Below are 18,983 nucleotides of genomic sequence, written 5' to 3'. Positions count from 1 at the left end.
TGTTTCAGGACTTTGCCACAGAAAATGGCACATTACCTTTATTTGGGTATCTCGGTGACCTCAGCTGTAAAATATGTTTAAACACACAGGGCTTTAATATGCTTTATATGTGAGAATGGTGTTGATAGTACAGCTTGTAAATAAGAGAACACTTCTCCCATAAAGACATATTCGGTATTAAATACCTTTTTTTTTGTTCAGAAGAGGTTCTTTCATCACTATAAAGGATAAGATCGTGTACATTTCTTTGCATGCAAGTGACTTTTTGACAATCAAAAGATTGAATTTGTTCTTTTTGTTCATAAATAACCCATATAACATATAACACATGAACTATTTCCTTATTTGGTGTAATCACAATGCTTTATGGTAACTTTCTGTTTCGTCACCTTGAACAAACGTGCAGTTTGTGCAAAGGCAAAGGTTACAGAACTTTTCTGAATATTTACTTATAATTAAATTTATTTATTTATAATACTCCAAACACTGATGAAGTAAAGCCAGTGTCAGAAAAAGTTAGGAGAAACTGGAGAGAACACGACGGAGAAATGATGTGACCTCAGTATGGCCTTCATCCCACACCAACAACTTTAATCTTGAACTGGAACAAGAGTTGGTGAAATAAGTCTGGATTTATTAAGATCTGACTTAATCTGACACAAATATACAGAAATAAAGGAAGAGGAAGCCTTTATATGTGTGTCAAATTTCATTCCAAAGTACATCACTTATTATATTATGTTACAAATCTTACAACAGAGCAGCTGCTGTTTAAGCATTACATTTGTATTATGCAGCATCATTCAGCTCTGCAGTTCAGATCAAATTTGCACTTTGTTAAGAAGCTGGTTTATTGCACTATGATCCAGCTTTCAGTAGTGATGCATGAAAGTAAGAAAAGCTCTTCATGGTGCAATAACTCATATCACTGGCCTATATACACTGATGAAAACACCTACAGTGTGATCATATAAAACAACCCTTCAATAAATTGTTTTTGTAAAGTAGCATTTTCAGGGTTGAATCTGCATTGGTCTACATCAATGAGAATTATTATGTTCTGCCTCCTTATGTACATAAATATATTGGAGTAGTGAACACAGTCAAATACAACCTCACCATTTACACAGCCCGAAAATTACCACAGAGTTGAACCAACAATTCTCTGACAGTGGCAATAAGAAAATGAACAAACTGAGCAACACAAAGTTTGGATTTATTGCATGGCTATTGTATTGGATTGCATTAGTTTGTACAGGTGTAACAAACTGGTGTAACTTAATGTAAGATATGAGTTCAAGCAAAAAAACAGGTGATGACACACTGTTTTTCAAGCCTTCGTCCATATCAGATACTGTGCTACTCTAGTTTCATCAATGAACAAAAACTCATAATTATTAAAAAATCCAGTTGTAAAGAAATTCATCACGGTTTTAAAATCCTGTTTTTACTAAATTTACATTTTTCTTTTCTCCAGTGCAGAATCATAGTTATTATTTGCCATTTTACGTTCATTAGTCTAGAAGTTTCCAGCAGCAGAAGCAGGCCGGCTTCTCCACTAATAGGTGGCCCTCCTCCTCCTTTTTCTCTCCTCCTTGCTGAAGGACTCTTCAGGGTTTTTCAGTCCACTACCAATCCTTTTCCTTGCTCCCAATCCTCCTGACCCCCTTTCTAGCCCAAATCCCTGACCTGTTTCTTGCTTCACACTCTCTCTTTCCTCCTCTTCATCACCGCTCCCTCCTCCAGTCTGTTCCCACTGTCCATACACAGGTCTCCCCTTTCATCCCAGTCTTTCACCTATCCACTTCAAAAACTATAGGTCTGTGTAAACCTTCCCCCCTCCCTCAGTTTCCTCTGTCAGCATCTCCTCAGTTGTCGTCCTCGATGTGTCCATTGAGCAGGCCTGACTCCCAGCGCTGCACTAGAGGGGTCTTCTGCCTGGGGGTGCGGGGACTCAGGAGGACCTGGTTGTAAAGGGAGTAGAGGACAGCAGGAGTAAGTGGTGACTGCGAGGTAAAAGTGGACGTGGACACAAAGTTGTATGTGACCGTGGGAGTAAAAAAAGAAAGAGAATTGAAGAGTAGAAACATCAGATGTGTTGGAGACAGAGATGAGACCAATAAGCCAACAAGGGGGAAAAAAGGAGCAAAAAGATAAAAGGAGAGGCATGAATTTATTCCCTCTAGAGGACATCCCTTTGGACGAGCATCATTAACTTTGTAAGTCAAAGGGAGGTTAATGTGACTGTGATCTAAAGCCATGTTCAGTACAAGTGAGTCAACAACTGAGGCCAGTTTCTCCTGCAATCCTCCGTTTGTTCCTCAACCATAATCAGGAACCATGTCTGTGCTGAAAGCAGATAACCAACCAGCTGAGAGAAAGAAGGAGAGTGAGAGACAGAGAGAGAGAGAGAGAGAGAGAGAGAGAGAGAGAGAGAGAGAGGAAAGGAAGCTAATACTAATGCTAATGTCAAACTGGACCATGCCGCTGAAACCTGGCGTATCAAAGCCAAACTGAATTAAGCAGCTAAAACCACAGAGCAGCACAACTCTAATCACAGACCGTTTCAAAGAGCTGCAAGACCCACAAGGCAGGTAACACAAATCAGTGGGATTGTCAATTGACTCTCCTCTTTCTCTGCTATTGACTGCCAACACACACACACACACACACACACACACACACACACACACAGTCTCAGGGCTGTTTGCCTTCTTGTCTTATCTATAAAGATAAGCTCCTTACTGTGTGTTCCACATGTTATCAGATGTTTGTGGCCCATATTTGGTGCGGAAGAGATGCTGACATCCTCCTGAGAGCCTCTCGCTATTGGACCATTGGCCTGTGAGCGACTGATTCAACCCCCAGAGCTACATTTCAGTTCATATACGGCGTGAACTCTGAGTTACAGAAGCTTCCTGATTTGTGGAACCTGATATGTTCTTAGCTGAATTCGAGGGAGACTCAGGAAGGTGATTTGCCTACATTTTCATGTCCTATACCGAGTGTGCCAGATAGGTAGAGTTTGTGCGTTAATCTATAGAGCAAGAAATACTTAACAGATGAGACTGTGAAGCCATGGGAGAATTTTCATATCAAGTGGCACATAGGAAACAGAAATGTCTGAATGCCATTGCAATGGGAAGCTTTACTGACTCACCCCTGTCCTCCCCTCTTCGCCCTGGGGTGGCGGCCACACGCCAAATTTGCCAACAGACTGGTGTGCTGCAAGAGAGAGAATAAAGGGAGAATAAAAAGTGGGTGAGGGCAGGAAGAGCAAGGTAAAGGTGTTCCTGTGATTTTGATTGTGCTCCACACTGAGGGCAATAAGCCTCCTTGAATCAAATTATGAGTGAACACAGTGAAGCAGCAGAGAGAAATGAGAGGAGACAGAGACGAATGCTGAAGGAATGAAGGGAGAGAATTGTTTTATTGAACATGAACATGGTGAAATAGGAACAGAGAACAGGCCCTGGAGATAAAGGGATATAAAAAGGGTTATAACTCATTGTATATAAAACAATAAACAATTGTTTGTTCCTGCACTGAGTCATGGTCATTGAGATTCTGGAGTGGCACACCCTGGTCAGTCTGTCAAACTGTTGTTAAACTGTGACGACTGGAGACGCTTTCATTCATACAGTCAGAAAAAAAATCACCCTGGCAACCTTTCCTGTCAACAAAACACACACAAACAGTCAAACGTACTCTGTCATTAGTTATCAACCTTTTTTGGCTGGACTGCAGCAGCGGGGTCAGCCCTATTATCTCCCTGACTGACTGACTGACTGATCATATTTCCACCACTGGTCAGCTGAGGGCCTTGTCACTGAGATTGAGTTTCTAGTGTAAACAGGTTCCAGTAGGGGTGTTTACAGCCTGCGGTGTTGCCTCTTAGTGCATTGTTGGTAGATTTGGAGACTTTCAAACAAACTGGGTATAGACCTGATACATGGTTGGACCCTGTATGGATGCCAACCAGGAGCTTGGGGCTACACCTCTTGTTACAGGCAGTCTACCGAGCCACTCTGGTTTCCCGGCTGTTTGGGAACTGCAGAGACGCAGAGGAGTGCTTCCAGTACATTGAGCCTCCATTATGGCAGATAAACTACTTTCATTGTATCATCATTACTGAAGGAAGCAGAGGAATAACTAAATATGAGACACACCGAGCAGGAGAGAGAGAAGTCATCGCTAACTGCTAAAGAAACTAGCAGATCTGAGTAACATGTAAACAACAGAAACACCAGCAACAGGAAATGAGATAATATGCTTCCTGCAGTACAGCAATAAAAGCCTTGTTAAGAAGTAAGGGGTTTCTGACCACTGAAACATTAGAGGGCTTTAAATTTGAAATGATTACACGAAGTGTTGGGTTTGTATTAATACATAATGCAGTAACTTTAACGCAGCAGTGATTGAAAACTTTGTACTAAGATACAGCTGTGACCAATTCTACATATCAAACCCAGGGAGGTAGAAATAAAAACCTGTCTCTAATAAAAACCTGTTAGGTTCTGGAGTTGGGACTAAATAAGAGAAAAGAACAATAGTCTCTAACTTTCATTTCATTTCATAAGTGAATACAGCTGAAATCACAGCTCAGTCTTTGTCTTTAAATTATGTGTTTGGTGATTTTGTCAGATGATGTCACAGTTATAAAATGTGTTTGTTTGACATTCATGCTCTAAATTTGAGACTTTTAGACGCTTTTAAAATTGATGTAAAGTACCATTAATAATCATATACAAGTGCATATAAGTTTACTGTTGTGGCAGGTTTGCTCTACACTTGGAGAAGAAGCTAGACATTTATTTAGTCTTCATTTTAGTATATATATATATATATATATATATATATATATATATATATATATATATATATATATCAACTGCATTACTTTTTGCCATCTATTTTAACTGTTTATCTTTAGCAAACTACCTCAACTTTTCATCAGTTACTTTCACATGTTTCTTTCCATTTATCCAAAAATCTTGGCTCAATATTTCAACTGTTTCTTCATCACTTTTAGCGATTTCCAAATGTATCCATAACCTTTGGCTAGTTAAATCATTTATCCATCATTTCTACCTGACTGGTTGAACTGTTATTGATTACTTTAAGTTAACTGTTTCAACTTCTCTATGTGCAGATGAACTAGTTTTCACACTCTAAGCTGGAACATGCTGTGTCCTGACTCAATGTGTGAATATATTTGTTAATCAAATAGTAATTTATCTATTTTGTTTCAAATTGATTTAAAAGAAAATTGTCCCCTGGGGTAAACTACGCCTGTTATGAATCACTGCTGTACAACACATGCACACAGTGGCAGCAGAGCTGAAATCACACACATTAATAACCTGTCCTGTCAGTGGCCTGTGTAGGCAGCACTGTGTGTGATGTTTACTCTACAATAATAACTGTATATCACCATGAGGACTAAAAACAAGTTGTTTGCACTTTCTGAATTCTGGATTTAGACTTCATCCCAAAATTGAACTCTTCCAACCAGCTCCTTTCTTGCTGACACAACAGTGTTGAGATATGACTCAGGACTTTTTCTCACCTCAGCTGCAATTAATGTGACAGAGGAGATGCTACTTTTATTGTGGAGCTACATAACTTTACTTTCTGGGCGGCCACCTTGTGTTTACTGGTGCAAACTTATTGTTGGTAACAGCTAACACTGGTTTTGTTTTCCACTGACCATGAGAAAAATGAAATAATGTGCTCACTGGGCTGTTTCAGGGGGTTTTCATCATCTGACTGCAGATATAAAAATTACATACACATCTACACCACCAGCCTCCACACACACAAACACACTGTCTGCAGGATCAATTCCAGACACACTTTGACCCCTAAACCAAAGCTCAGCGCCACACTAACCTGCTGAGGGTCCAGTTCCCCACTTGGGTGATGACCCAGGTAAGTCAGGAACAGCTAATCCATTCTGTGAGGAGGGAGACAATGTAGGACTTTTTCCTTCAGAGCTTGCCAACTTCCTTCCTCCTCCTCCTCCTCCTCCTCCTCCTCCTCCTCCTTCTCCTGCTCCTCTTCCACCTCCTCCACCTCCTCTTTCTCCTCCACTTGCACCCCCTGTACTCCCATACAGGCTGATCCTCTGCTTGCGAAGCTCCTTCTCCCTCTCTTGAGCCTCGCGGATATCCTGCTCCACTTTAACTAAATTTGTTGAGGAGCGCAGCTTGAAAAAGGGGTTCTCCTTGGGTGCTACCTCCTCCTCCTCTTCCTCCTCCTTTTCCTGCTGTCTCCCGTTAATCCCTCCATGTCTGCTCGTCCTGGATGATGGGAGGTTTGGACTTCCAGAGTCAACTGTGGTGACAGCCTGTGCCTCTCCTTTGCCATGGTAGAGCTTCTGTGCTGGGACACTCAGGTTACTCTCGATGATGATGAGCTGGCGACCAGTCCCCTCGGAGAGGCCTCGTCCTTGGGGAGTTGAGCTGGTGGATCCCCCTCCTTTGGCTAAGGTGGGGTTCTCTGTAGGACTTAGCAGGTCTATGCTCCGTCTCCTCTCTACATATGAGCCTCCTGTGGTGGATGTCTGTGATGAGTCATCGTCCTGGTTCTCTAGGGTTGAAACGTCACTGGCTGAGGACCAGGATGTGGTTTTACACCTGGTTGAGACAGTCAAAGTTGAGTCACTGGGTTTCTGAAAGGCCTCAAAAAGCTGCTTCTTCTCTTTGAGTTGGCGAACTGTGCCTTTATCATAGAAACCTGGAACTTTCCCAAGCTTGACCAGGTCCTGTTCCCTCTGGACCTCCTCGTGGATCTCATGCTGCATTTTCTTGCCAGCTAACTGCCTGTCTGTGCCTTGACACCTCTCAGGGGTGACAGATTGGGACAGAACAGTTTTTCTTAAAGGAATCTCTACATACTCTGGGGCCGTGGGTGGATTCGGAAGCCCTCTGGACCGTCTCAGGCTGTGTTCACGCTCTATAGCCTGTCGGATCTCCCTCTCAATGGGAGTCTCTTTGGGTGCAGCTGCTGTAGAGATGGTGGTGTTGCCCTCCAAAGTGCTGCATGGAGAGAAGTCCGCTGATACTCCGCTGTCACTCTGGCTATCATCACATGAGTCACTCTCCATTCTGACGTGTTTGCTGCGTTTAAAAGACACACCAAAGCTGAATTTTTCTGTCTTAAGCTCTTGAACTTGGACTGTTTTTGAATATCTTAACAGTCCTCTGCCATGTTGCTGCCCAACAGCCTTACTCCTTTCAAGTCCACTCTCTTTCTGCCTTTTCTCTCTACCTGTTTGCTCGTTTTCTCCCTCTGTCCTTTCCCCCACCCTACTGTGCCTTTCTCTGACAACACAACCAAAGCCTTGGGAAACTGCCCCGCCCTGATTGGACAGCTCCATGGCAACGGTAGACAAAGGTGGGGAGTTCTGGCACTGCACCTGTTGTGCAGCTTCCTGGTTTACTCCCTTGGGGGCAAGTCCAGATCGGCTTTGGGGCAACAGCTCACCCTGCTGACCGGCTGAGGGAACTGCAGGCACTTCCTGTTCAGTGGAAACTGACTGATTGGCAGGTTTGCTTTTGATGTCTTGTGTACCACACTGCTGCTGGTAGGATGTAACATCCATGTTCGTTTCCTCCTCTTCCTCACTTTCATCAGCAAAAGGTGGAGAACACACAGTGTAAACATCACCTGAGCTGTTAATGTCAGAGGGAGAACGGTGAGCAGCCACTAATGTGTTCTTTTCACGTTCACTGTTGTCTTCTGCTGTCATGTTATCTTCTGTCATCTCCTCAGATGTTGACTCTACCTCTTGATCGACCAGCTCAGTGAGCTGGGTTGTCTGTGCCCAGTCCCTACCGGGAGACATAAGATCTTCTGCAGGATCTGAGAAGATCTCTACATCACTGATACACTCGGCCTCCTCACCCTCTAGGCTGGAAAAGCCTTCTCTCTCAAGGCATTCTTCTGTTGATAAGGCACTGAGTGGAGGAGGTGGTGGTGGTGGTGGGAAAGCATCCTCACATTCATCAGCAGACTTTTCAGATGCCTCCAGAGCCTGTGATGTTTCTAATTGTTTTTTGGGAACCTGTTCTGATTCTGTCACAACTTCTTGTGTCTCCCTGGGGGTTGTTGATCCTTGATTTTCCAAAATGGTTGCATCAGCTATTTCGGTTGTTGAGAGTGTTTGGTTCCTCTGCAGAGTTTCATCTTGAGCTCCAGGCTCCAGGACGTCTATGTCCTCCTCAGGTTCTGCCCGGGGAGCCTTTTTGTCTTGGATAGGGGAGCTGTGGATTATGGCTGCATCCACTTCACCCTGTGCCCAGGACTCATTGACCCACTCATCCAGTGAGCTGGCAGGACCCTGTTCCTCCCAGGACACAGGCTTTGTTGCCATGGTGACAAGTCAGCAAATGTAAAACCGTTTGGAGCAGTCAGGATGTTTGGCCTCCAGCCAGTTAGTCTGAGAGGAAGCAGAGGGACACAGAGGGGAGAGGGGAACAACAGGGTGATTATTGGGGTTCAGGAACAAACATGGCCACCCATTTTCTATTTCAGCAGCTTATTATCAGGTGAAAGAAACATAGATTTTAAAAGAAAATTATTATGAAAGGACAAAAAAAACTATATGAACTTATTTTTCTATCCAAATGGCATTTGAATTCAGATAACAGGGATTTTTTTGTCTGCTCTGTGAGTCATAATGTCAACTTCTGTTTAAGCCATCAGAGGTTGCTACAGTAATGTGTTTTGTTAGAATTATTCAAAAACACAAGTGGAGAAACAAAACAAATGCAGATATACAGGACACATGAATTCAATAAGTGGTTTAATAAGTATGAAAATGAGCATGAATCAGATGCTAAAGCCTTCACAGTCCTCACATCTCAACACAATTAACCACATCTGTGGGATTTTGGAGTGATGGGTCAGAAAGGGCTCTCCACCACCATCATCAAAACACTAAATGAGGGAATATGTTTGAAAAGCATGATTAATACCTCCAGTAGAGACTTGGTGAATCTATGCCAAGGAGCACTGAAGCTGTTCTGGAGGTTTACCACGTCACTTTATGTTGTTTTTTCTTTTAATTTGTCACCCATTTGTGTGTTTGTGCAAAGAAATTGTGTATGCCAGCGTGTGCAGGATTAGAGCAGCAAAGATTCAGTTAGTGTGTAGTGCATTCATCTTTTTAATGGCATACTGAGTGCTGTAGTTATTGTATGACAGGCAGTCAGTTCACAATGCTGCGCTCGGCTTTGGCTGGAAGGGAGAAGCTGTTGTGCTCCACTCCACAACGTATAAAGTTTTCTGCTGAACACACCTTCCTTTAATCAGCTTACAGGCTGGGGAATAGCTCAGTACCACACACACACGCACGCAAACACACTCATATAATCTGAAGTAACAATAGGATTGGCCGCAGGGTATCCTGACTAAAGGGAAGTCCAGCATCTCCAATATCTATTTTTCTTTAACACACACACAAACATGCCCATTATCAATATTATTGCCCTCCATATACCTCTCTTATACACACACACACACACACACACACACACACACACACACACAAATACCTATGTGGTCTTCTGTTCAGCCTGCATTCTGACAAACTCCCCTTCTCATCCTCTGTGATCCCTGCCAAGCCGCTCTAGGCTGCACTCCAACACTGTGGCTGATCATTAAGGCAGTGGTTCTCAAAGTGGGCTAATAATTTATTTTCACCATCCATAAGTAACACAATGACAGAATCTATGAGTATTTTGGTCGTGGGTTTCAAACACTTTCTGTAATAAAACATCTCAAAGGAAAGATCTTATCAGATGGGTGGGGTGGGGGGGGGGGGTGGGGGTGGGGGTGGGGGGGGGGGGGGACCAGTCTCTGATGAACTGAGATGGATGGACAGAGAGGAGGGATACATAGATAAATAGTCAGTTACAGCACATCTTCCACTTGATGCAAAGATAATAAGGACTGACAGTGTGACACGGTGGCAGGAAGAATGGGAGCACAGTGGTAACAATAATGGCAGAGCATGTAGATACCACAGCAGAACAATGTGGCCCACTGAGGGTAAATTAGGATAAATACGGTTTGGGAACAGTGAGTCATGAGCACTATGACAGACACTGATTACAATCAACCACGGTTGGTCTGGGGAACGGTTCAATCAGCTGCATGCAGTCACTGTACTGTGCATGAACATATATAAACATATTCATGTTGTATCAGATCACAGTTGATCAGAATGGACAGTGCCACCGACTCCATTCAGTCCCCAGTGTTATGAAATGTAGACTGGCTGCTGTCAGAGTAGCTGTTTTCTCATGGGGCATGACGGGGAGAGAAGGTGGGGGGGTTTGGGTAGTTGGCGTTCCCACAATGTTTTCACTGTGTCTGAATGAGACAAAGCCTCAGCTCATTAATTGAGCTTTACTGACCCCAAACAAGTGGAGAACACTGTATATGTTCAGGTATTACCTGGGTGAACGTCAGACCTGACCACACATTGACAGACTCATTCTTATATAGTTCAGTATAATATATCGCTCACTGGCAGAGGGTTCACATTGTGAAGTTTCATTGTGAAATGAAGCATGAAAATGAACATTTCACAGTGAGCAATCTACTGCAAATCTCTGCTTAAACAGTTCTATTCATGCACACCTGCTAATTCTGCACAAAATCCTGCTGAAAACAAACAAGCTTAAATCAATTAATACAATGATCATGCAATGCTACAGCAGTCAAACAAAGCCCTCATTTATACTGAGGAAATGCTAATGCAATGTACTTTAAGTGTAAACTCTGGCATGCTGTCTAACTCTAATGAGATATTTCCCTTATGCACATTTGCTTTAACAAACGTAAAGCATTATATATCTAATATGAAAAGCTGTTTTTTTATTTTCTAAGATGCACAGAACAAGTTTAACCAAAGATTCTATCCATCTCTCTCATTTGGTTAAGTACGGTTGCAAGAGATTGCAGATTAAAACTCCATTACATAACAGGCTTGTGTTTTGCTCATTATCTACAAAGGGGCTCACTTTATCAAAAGAACAGCAAAATCATGATCATCATTAAAAATACATCTGCGGCGGGACTTACAAATAAACTTGCCCTCCTTTTTGGGGTCAGCAGTGTCCTGAGGTAGTTTAAGATCTAAGGGCATTTGACAAAAATGCTAATGAATTTAAATAAATGCAGCCAACTTCATCTCTAATTAGAATTAGTTCTGCTGCAGTGTAATGGTTGCTGACATAGTTCTTTGCACATTTTACAGTCACTTAATGCGATATGCTTGAGTCACTGTGGCCAGATGTAACAAAAGTAGTCTCTGCAAGCTTGGCTGAATCGTTTCTGTAACATTCTTTATTTTTTACCACATTGGTTTCATGAATGTGTACAAGAATTTGAAGTTCAACAGGAGTAGAACAATTCACAGAAAACTCTGAATATACAGTTGCACATACCTGTTAACAGAACGCTTTGAAGATGCTCTCCGAATGACAGACACACATTTCTGAAAATACACACGTTGTTTCTTGTTTCAGGCCACTTTTGTTTCATCAACACAAAGGGAAGCTGTTTCTCCTCACAGCTCTAGAGCCTTGCTGCCTGTATCTCCTCCCTGGTGCACATTAACACCCTCCGTGTATTGTTTGTGCACGCCCACATTTGCACGCCAGGCTCACACAAGCAAACATTCACCAATACATACACAAGAAGCATGTGTGCATGTGTGCATGCACAAAGACGTGTGCTTGAGGCTTACCCCATTGTTGTGGATTTGAAAATGTATAGTACTAATCCAATTAGTGAGCAGCATGTTAATTATTACACCGTGCAAGTGAATGAAAGAATGTACCAGAGGGATGAAAGGGATGATGTGATTATATCGCTGCATGCTTTAATTCTGTCCACTTATATCTGAGATTACATGCTTTAACATTTCCTGTTACATTTGCAAACATCTAAATGTTCATGTTTTCAGTTTCAATCCACTTTTTAATCTACAGCACAGCAGAATAAACTGGATTTCTTTTTTTCTTTTCATACCAATCTCTCTCTTACATTTGCTAAATTTAGCCACCAGAAGCTACAGGTCATACCAGGCCACGTAGGTCTGTGCGACAAAACTCCTTGAGGCTGTTGGATTGGACAAGGACACATTTTGTTGCTTATGAATTCAGCTTCTCTACATATTGGAGAAAAACAAAGAAAGAAAAAATACTGATTGCTCAAACGGTCAGCTGCATTACATGAGGGATATATGTGCTAAATGACAACACCAAAACAGACCATGAATAGACATTCTACCTAAATAAATCCCATCATGCTGTGCTGTATTCAGTGTATTAATCCAAAAATCAGGATGTTTAGATGAATGAAGGGGATCTGAAAATATCCAACCTCTACAAAGCAGCAGCAGCATTGTTTTTGTCATAAATAGTGTGACTAAATATCATGTTCAATGTGTTTAAGAGTCCCTCACGGCTTTTCTTCCACTGATGTCTCCTCGATCTGAGCTGCTGTTGGTCGACTCTCAGGCAGTTCTGGACAAAGCTCCTTAGTCGAATCCATCACAACAGGTTCAGGCAGCTGAGAACACTTCAGCTGAGCCCTGAACTCCTCCAAATCCTTCTGCTCCACCTCCCTTCTCCTGCTCAGCAGGTACAAGTCTTTAGATTGCCTCCTGGGTGACGTCACATTCCACCACATCACCAAACAGTCGGGACAGGATGTGTACAGGAAAGACCCCACGAGCTCGAAGCGATTCCCCACATCAAAGGTGAAGCTGCTGCTTTGCACTGAAACGTTGTAGTGCAGGTACTGGCACTGGTCCCCAAAGCGGTTGACTTGAGTATAAGAGATGGTGGAAGCTTCACTGGAGTTGGAGAAGTACATCGTGATGCTGTCTCTTAGTCTCAGGGCCTCCATAGATGGGAGGTGGTTGAGACTGCCTGCAACTAAGGACCATTTACCCTCGAAATGATGAGGCTCCTGCTGATCCAAAGCATGGGTCAGTTCCTCACAGACCATAGGAGCTGAATGGCTCACAGACATCAAGCAAAGGAGAGTGACGGCACACACAGCAAACATGTCTCTGTATGTTGAGCTTCTCTGTGTTGATGTCGAGTTTCTCAGCTATGATTTCTCTCTGGGTCGGTGTGCCTGTCCAGTTTTATAGGATAAATGACATGAAGTCCACTGCTGCAACACAGGACAGGTCGATTATCTCTTATCTCACTGTGGATTCCGTTGTTGTGCAATGACAGAAAGTTTGATTTTTAGTTGTGTTATTTGGTGGTTTTCTGTTGTGGGTTATTTATTTAGATATTTTATGGGCATAAATAATGTTTGCATTGGAATAATATCACCAATCTCCAACCTTGCCTTGGCTTAAAGTAATTATACACAGACTGCAACAATGCATGTGTATAATCATATCATCTCATCATTTCATAATCAAGACAACAGATAATTTTCAAATTTTACTAATGTAGAAATAAAATACAGTACAGCACGTAGAGTCCAGACCATAAGTATTTACACATTTTTTATTATCCAGACTCTGCTCTTCAGCACATTCAATTTGAAATAAAATTAAAGTACATTAAAGTACCAATATCGAATGAACTGCATGTGAAATATACACCTTTTAATACACAATACTCAAATTTCAATGTTTCAAAGTAATTGGACCCTCAACCACTAAATGTTTCTTTGGCAGCTGTGTTTCAGTTTTTTCATTCACAAAAGAGTTCACATGAGAGCTGGCTGAGAGCTGACATTTAGATTGGGCTGCAGATATCTGTCAATATGAGGAGTAAAGTGGTGACCATGCAAGTGAGGAAGATAATAATGGGGCTCAATTAAAAGTAAAAAAAAAAACAAAACAGAGATATCAAATACAGTTGTTTCCCAAAATCAACACTTCTAAAAAAGCAGGTGCACAGGAAAGCTCTCACCTGGTGGACGAGAGTTCATCATTCAGCAGGAGAGCGATCCAAAACACAGCCAGAGCAGCCACAGAGCTTTTCAGAGTGCAGAGGCGGAAGATCTTTGGATTGACGTCACCTGCTGTCAGTCCAGCTCATCATGCATTCCACCTGCCGAAGACCCGCCTAAAGGCAGAGAGACCCCACAACCAGCAGGAGCTGAAGGAGGCTGCAGTGAGACCTGGGAGAGCTGCACTGGGGATCATACCTCTGGTGTCTGTAGGTCATTGACTTCAAATGACTTTACACTAAATAATAAATGATAATTATTATAATCAATATGATGGTTTGACCGCATGTGACTCTGTCCAATTACTTTTGAACCCATAAACACTGGGCTCTATCTCTGAGTTCTTTCTTTGTTTACGTAAACCTGCTCAAATTAAAGCTGAGGCTTGGCTCTTCGATGTAGAATGTATTATTTTATTTCAAATTGAGGGTGCTGGAGTCACTGGGTTTCTGTTAATAATGTTCAAGGACTTCCTGTTCTTCCTTGTGTAGAAGAAAATATGAGGTGAGCAGAGATGAAGACTTTGGAGCGGAATTCATTAAAGATCTGTGCATAAACACTTGAAACACTTTATTAAAAACTGAAAAAATATTGATGAGTGTGGATGTGTAAACACTTACTGCAAGTGAATGAGGGGATGTAGCAGAGGGAGAGGAAAGCTGTGTGATTATATAACCATGTGCTTTCATTTTGTCCTCTGGTAAAATAAACTGTGCGGTTGTATTGCTCTGATTACACGCTTTAACATTCTCTATTATATTTAATTATACATCACTTACAGTTATCTATCATATGTGTCCACTCAGTATTTTCAGTTCACAGTCCAAGATGTAATTTATGATGATGAAACATAGCACAGCTCGACATCTATTCAACGCTTATTCACGTTCTTGTGATGCGTTAGATGAGAACATTAGAGCCACTCTCATGCTGTTACACTAAATACTGTTTGTAGCTGCAGCTAATGGTCAGTTAGGGCGATTTCTTTAAGTTCCCTCAATGTAAAATCTAACATTTGCAAAATATCACTGATTTTTTATATTCATTTTAATGTATATCGCTCACCTCTGCATTTTATGCAGTATATGTCAGCATAATTACAACTATTGTTAAAGAGCACACACACACAAATTAAATCCCATTAAAGCTGAGTCACTCACTATTTTTGGTGTTTTATCTTTGTTCTGGTTTGTAAGTAAAACATCAAAACCAAACAGTGTGATTATACTTGTATTAACAGTCGACTTTTTAGATGCTGCTAAATTCTTCATAAGTAGAAACAAGGGTATAAAAACAGACACAATCACCATCACAGTGTCAAAGCTGTTTCATCAGAATAATACAGACTTCTTCAGTCATAATCTGCTGCTCATGTAGTGCATGAAACAAATGGTAAACCATGGTAATAAGCTTCAAAGATGAGTACGTCTGCCAACTGACGACCTTATTTCATTACTGTGTTGCAATCAAACCAAGTATATTCACTTAAAAACCTTTGGCATTTTGTAGAAACAGTGAATATCGCTCTGTTTTCCTCTAAAAAGTTGCATCTTAATGTTATTGAGTGAATAAGTTTGAGGGAAAAATACAGAATATCACTTCACAAAAAAACTCAAAGGCCTGATTAAAGATGTTTGCAAATCCAACTCAAGATCCACTAATTTATTATTCATTTAAAGACGCACATTTTAGGGAATTTGTGTAATTTCAAACTGAAATTTATAAAACCACTTTTTAATGAATTAGTTTCACTCATTTCCTTATTATTCATTAAACTGTGGCAGCATGCTGTGTTCAAACTTGTGGTTTCACATACAGAGCTGGCATGAATCTTTAATCACACATAATTTCTGTCATGTTTCCATTCAATTTTCACGTGACAGAAAAAAGACAATCTGACACTACATCTAAAACACGAATAAGCTCAGTGACTGAGACAATATGTTTTATTAATTAATGACAGTTAAACATTAGTAAAATTATTTCTGGGAAACAATGAGCTGAAAGGTAACGAATGCAAACGTGCTCCTTTGTTTGCTCCTGTATCAGGATATTATACTATACACCTGCTTGTGTTGGCAGCGCCTGAAGACTGATGTAGGGAGAACGTTTCACCAACATGTTACTCACAACAGTTCTTTGACAACTGAAGGCACTGTCTTTGCAAAACCATACGAAGGAATTTACCCCTGACAAAGCCCCTGCTGACAGTGAGCATGTACCATTAGAGTGTCTTAGGCCTTCTGTCCCTCTGTTTCCTCCTCCCCTCTGGAGACCTTTTCTGGACAAAGCTCCTTGTTAGGATCCATCACAACAGGTGGAAGCATATTCAGACACTTCGCCTGAGCCTCGAGCTCCTCCATCTCCTTCTGCTCCACCTCCCTCCTCCTGCTGAACAGGTACAAACGCAGCGGCTTCTTTGACTCATCGTTGAAGCGCATCACCACACAGTCTGGACAGGACGTGTAGAGGAAGGTCACAGTGAGGTTGAACTGCTCAAAGCTGAAGCCGCTGCCTTCTAGTGTGATGTTGGAGTCCAGATGGTGGCAGGTGCCGTTAAAGTTGAAGGTGCGTGTGAAGGAGGTTTTGGAGGTTTCACTGGCATTGGCAAAGGTAATGCTGGCACTGTCTCTAGTCTTGAATTTCTCCAGGTGTGTAGAATCACTCATACTGCCTGCAACTAAGACCCATCTTCCCGCCAAATGATGAGGATCCAGTGGATCCAAAGGCTGGACCACGTCTTCACAGGCCGGAGGAGCTGATTGGCTCACAGACACCAAGCAGAGGAGAGCGATGGCACACACAGCAAACATGTCTCTGTATTATTAGACACTGTGCTGTAAGTAACATTTATATCAGCCCTCAGTCATCAGGTCGTGTCTGACTGAAGTCAGACTCAATAAGAGGTCTGGCTGGTTTTATAGTTGTTTTAGGAACGTCCAGTTTCACAATACTGCACATCCAGAGCAGAGAGTCCAGAGAGCAGCGTCCCATGTGGATTTAGTGATTGTGAAATGAGCACTGGAGAAATGGTTAATATTAACACTGGTTAACTCTATTTTATACTTAGCCATTACCCAGAGTAACATTTTATGCTGAAGTTCAGTGTTTTTTTATTGGAATCATTTTATAAAATACAATTTTACAGACAACACATGCTGTGCAGCAGAATTGTGTCAACATACAAACAGACATATTCACACAACTGTTGAATATATAAACTGACAAGTCTGTTTCTACACATCTGTTCAGTTATTGAAAAGATTAAAGTTCATAGCCTGAAGCCTGGAGAAAAGTTCAAACTGTTTTAACTTTGGCAGGAACTTTTCTCCATGTAGGAACCTGTTGCTTAGCATAAAAAGCTTATGTGGAAAATCAGATTTCAGGGCCTTCAAAGTTATGACCATACAAATATGTTTGGAAAACGGAGTTTCCAAAATCATCCAATAATCATCATTGCATTAATTCAGTTCATTAAGCTTTTAAAAGTCAAATTTATCATGCACACCACGTCATGTTGTCAGACGTGCTTTTCAAACACAGAGTTGTCACTTGAATGCATATACTGCACTGCACATGCTCAGTGGTGTGTCCAGTAAAATCTGCTAAATTTGAACCCTTCTCAAAAGGTTGCATCATAAAAACAAATTAAATTCTACTAACACATTAGTAAGACGGTTACAAATTCATGAGTAATGATTTCAAAAACAACCACTATCCACTCATTCTGCCATCTTTCTAAAGTTTGTGAAGTTATTGTTTCTGTGTGTTTCAGTCTTTCTTTCCCTCTGTTTTCTCTTCAGTTTGAGCCGCTGGATCACTGGTGGTGGTTTGTTCTGGACAAAGCTCCTTGGTAGGATCCATCACAACTGGTGGGGGCATGTTCAGACACTCCACCTGAGCCCTGAAGTCATCGAGCTCCTTCTGCTCCAGCTGTCTCCTCCTGCTGAACAGGTAAAAATGCTGCCTCTTCCCCGATTCTACATCAAAGCTCAACAGTATGCAGTCATGGCAGGAGGTGCGGATGAAGGTTGTGGTGACGCTGCCGTTGTCAAAGGTGAAGCTGCTGCCTTCCAGGGAGATGTTGTAGGAGGCATAGTGGCAGTTGTTGTCTAAACGCATGCTGCGTCTGAAGGAGGTGTCGGTTGTACTGGTGTTGCTGGAGAAGCTAGCGGTGGCACTGTCTCTACGTCCTAATCGCTCAATGAGTGTTTGGTCGCTCAGACTTCCTGCAACTAAAGTCCGTCTGCCCTCTAAATGGTTGAGATCCAGTTGCTCCACAGGCTGGAGCAGGTCTTCACAGGCCGAAGGAGCTGCACGGCTCAGAGACACCAGGCAGAGGAGAGCGATGACACACACTGCGAACATGGCTCTGCGTGCTGACATTATAATCTGCTGTGTAATGTATTGTTTTCAGGCGGCTGTTGGAATAATCATATCACATCTCCTCTCATCTCTTGGTTTTCTGCTTTTATAGTTATTTCAAAAACCTGAAGTTTCACAGTCCTGAAAATACCAGAGAGCAAAGTCTCACCTGTGGTTTTTGTGATTGTGAAATGAATGAATGTTTTGAGCACAGTGACCTTTGATTATTTACACTGGAGGTTTACTTGTTGGCTCTTATACCTGTGGTGACCTTGTTTTTTACTTTTCTGAAATGGACGGAAGTTCTGAAAATATTAATATTTGTACTGGAAGACAGTTTGTTTAATGAAATGCAGAATTAAACTATAGCTACTGTTGAGGGATTTTAAGGATTAGAGCTTTACAGATAATATTCCTTATGTCTTAAGACTCACATATCATTAATATATTAAAAGAAAACAAAATACAAATAAGTGCAGTTTGTGAATAAAGATTGCACATTGCAAACTTACTCTTTCAGTCTTGATATTCACAGTTTAGTAAAGAGTCAAATTAACACTGGTAACTGGTTGCAATCTTACACAAACTATAGTTTATTCAATAACAAGGAAGAAATTATA

General features: G+C 41.7%; 3 protein-coding genes across 3 annotated transcripts; all 3 read right to left on the bottom strand.

The window, feature by feature from the left end:
* Positions 1–1,195: 1,195 nt before the first annotated feature.
* misp3 (MISP family member 3) lies at positions 1,196–14,537 on the bottom strand. Its single transcript, XM_071503276.1, has 4 exons — positions 13,959–14,537; positions 5,893–8,443; positions 3,161–3,225; positions 1,196–1,964 (listed from the first exon to the last, which is right to left on the bottom strand). Exons 2-4 carry the CDS (start codon positions 8,375–8,377, stop codon positions 1,869–1,871), a joined length of 2,646 nt encoding a protein of 881 aa, XP_071359377.1. The 5' UTR covers positions 8,378–8,443; positions 13,959–14,537; the 3' UTR covers positions 1,196–1,868.
* On the bottom strand, positions 11,337–13,196 carry LOC139635810 (uncharacterized). The gene has a single exon (XM_071503301.1). It carries the CDS (start codon positions 13,087–13,089, stop codon positions 12,478–12,480), a length of 612 nt encoding a protein of 203 aa, XP_071359402.1. The 5' UTR covers positions 13,090–13,196; the 3' UTR covers positions 11,337–12,477.
* Positions 14,538–15,926: 1,389 nt separating the features above from the next.
* On the bottom strand, positions 15,927–18,384 carry LOC139635809 (uncharacterized). The gene has a single exon (XM_071503300.1). The coding sequence runs from the start codon at positions 18,382–18,384 to the stop codon at positions 17,770–17,772; it is 615 nt and encodes a 204-aa protein (XP_071359401.1). The 3' UTR covers positions 15,927–17,769.
* Positions 18,385–18,983: the final 599 nt, after the last annotated feature.

The sequence above is a fragment of the Trachinotus anak genome, unplaced genomic scaffold (assembly GCF_046630095.1).
Source record: "Trachinotus anak isolate AG129_WGS33_773 ecotype Australia unplaced genomic scaffold, CSIRO_AGI_Tana_v1 ptg000019l, whole genome shotgun sequence".
Taxonomy (NCBI): Eukaryota; Metazoa; Chordata; class Actinopteri; order Carangiformes; family Carangidae; genus Trachinotus; species Trachinotus anak.
This window is presented reverse-complemented; position numbering and strand designations above follow the sequence as displayed.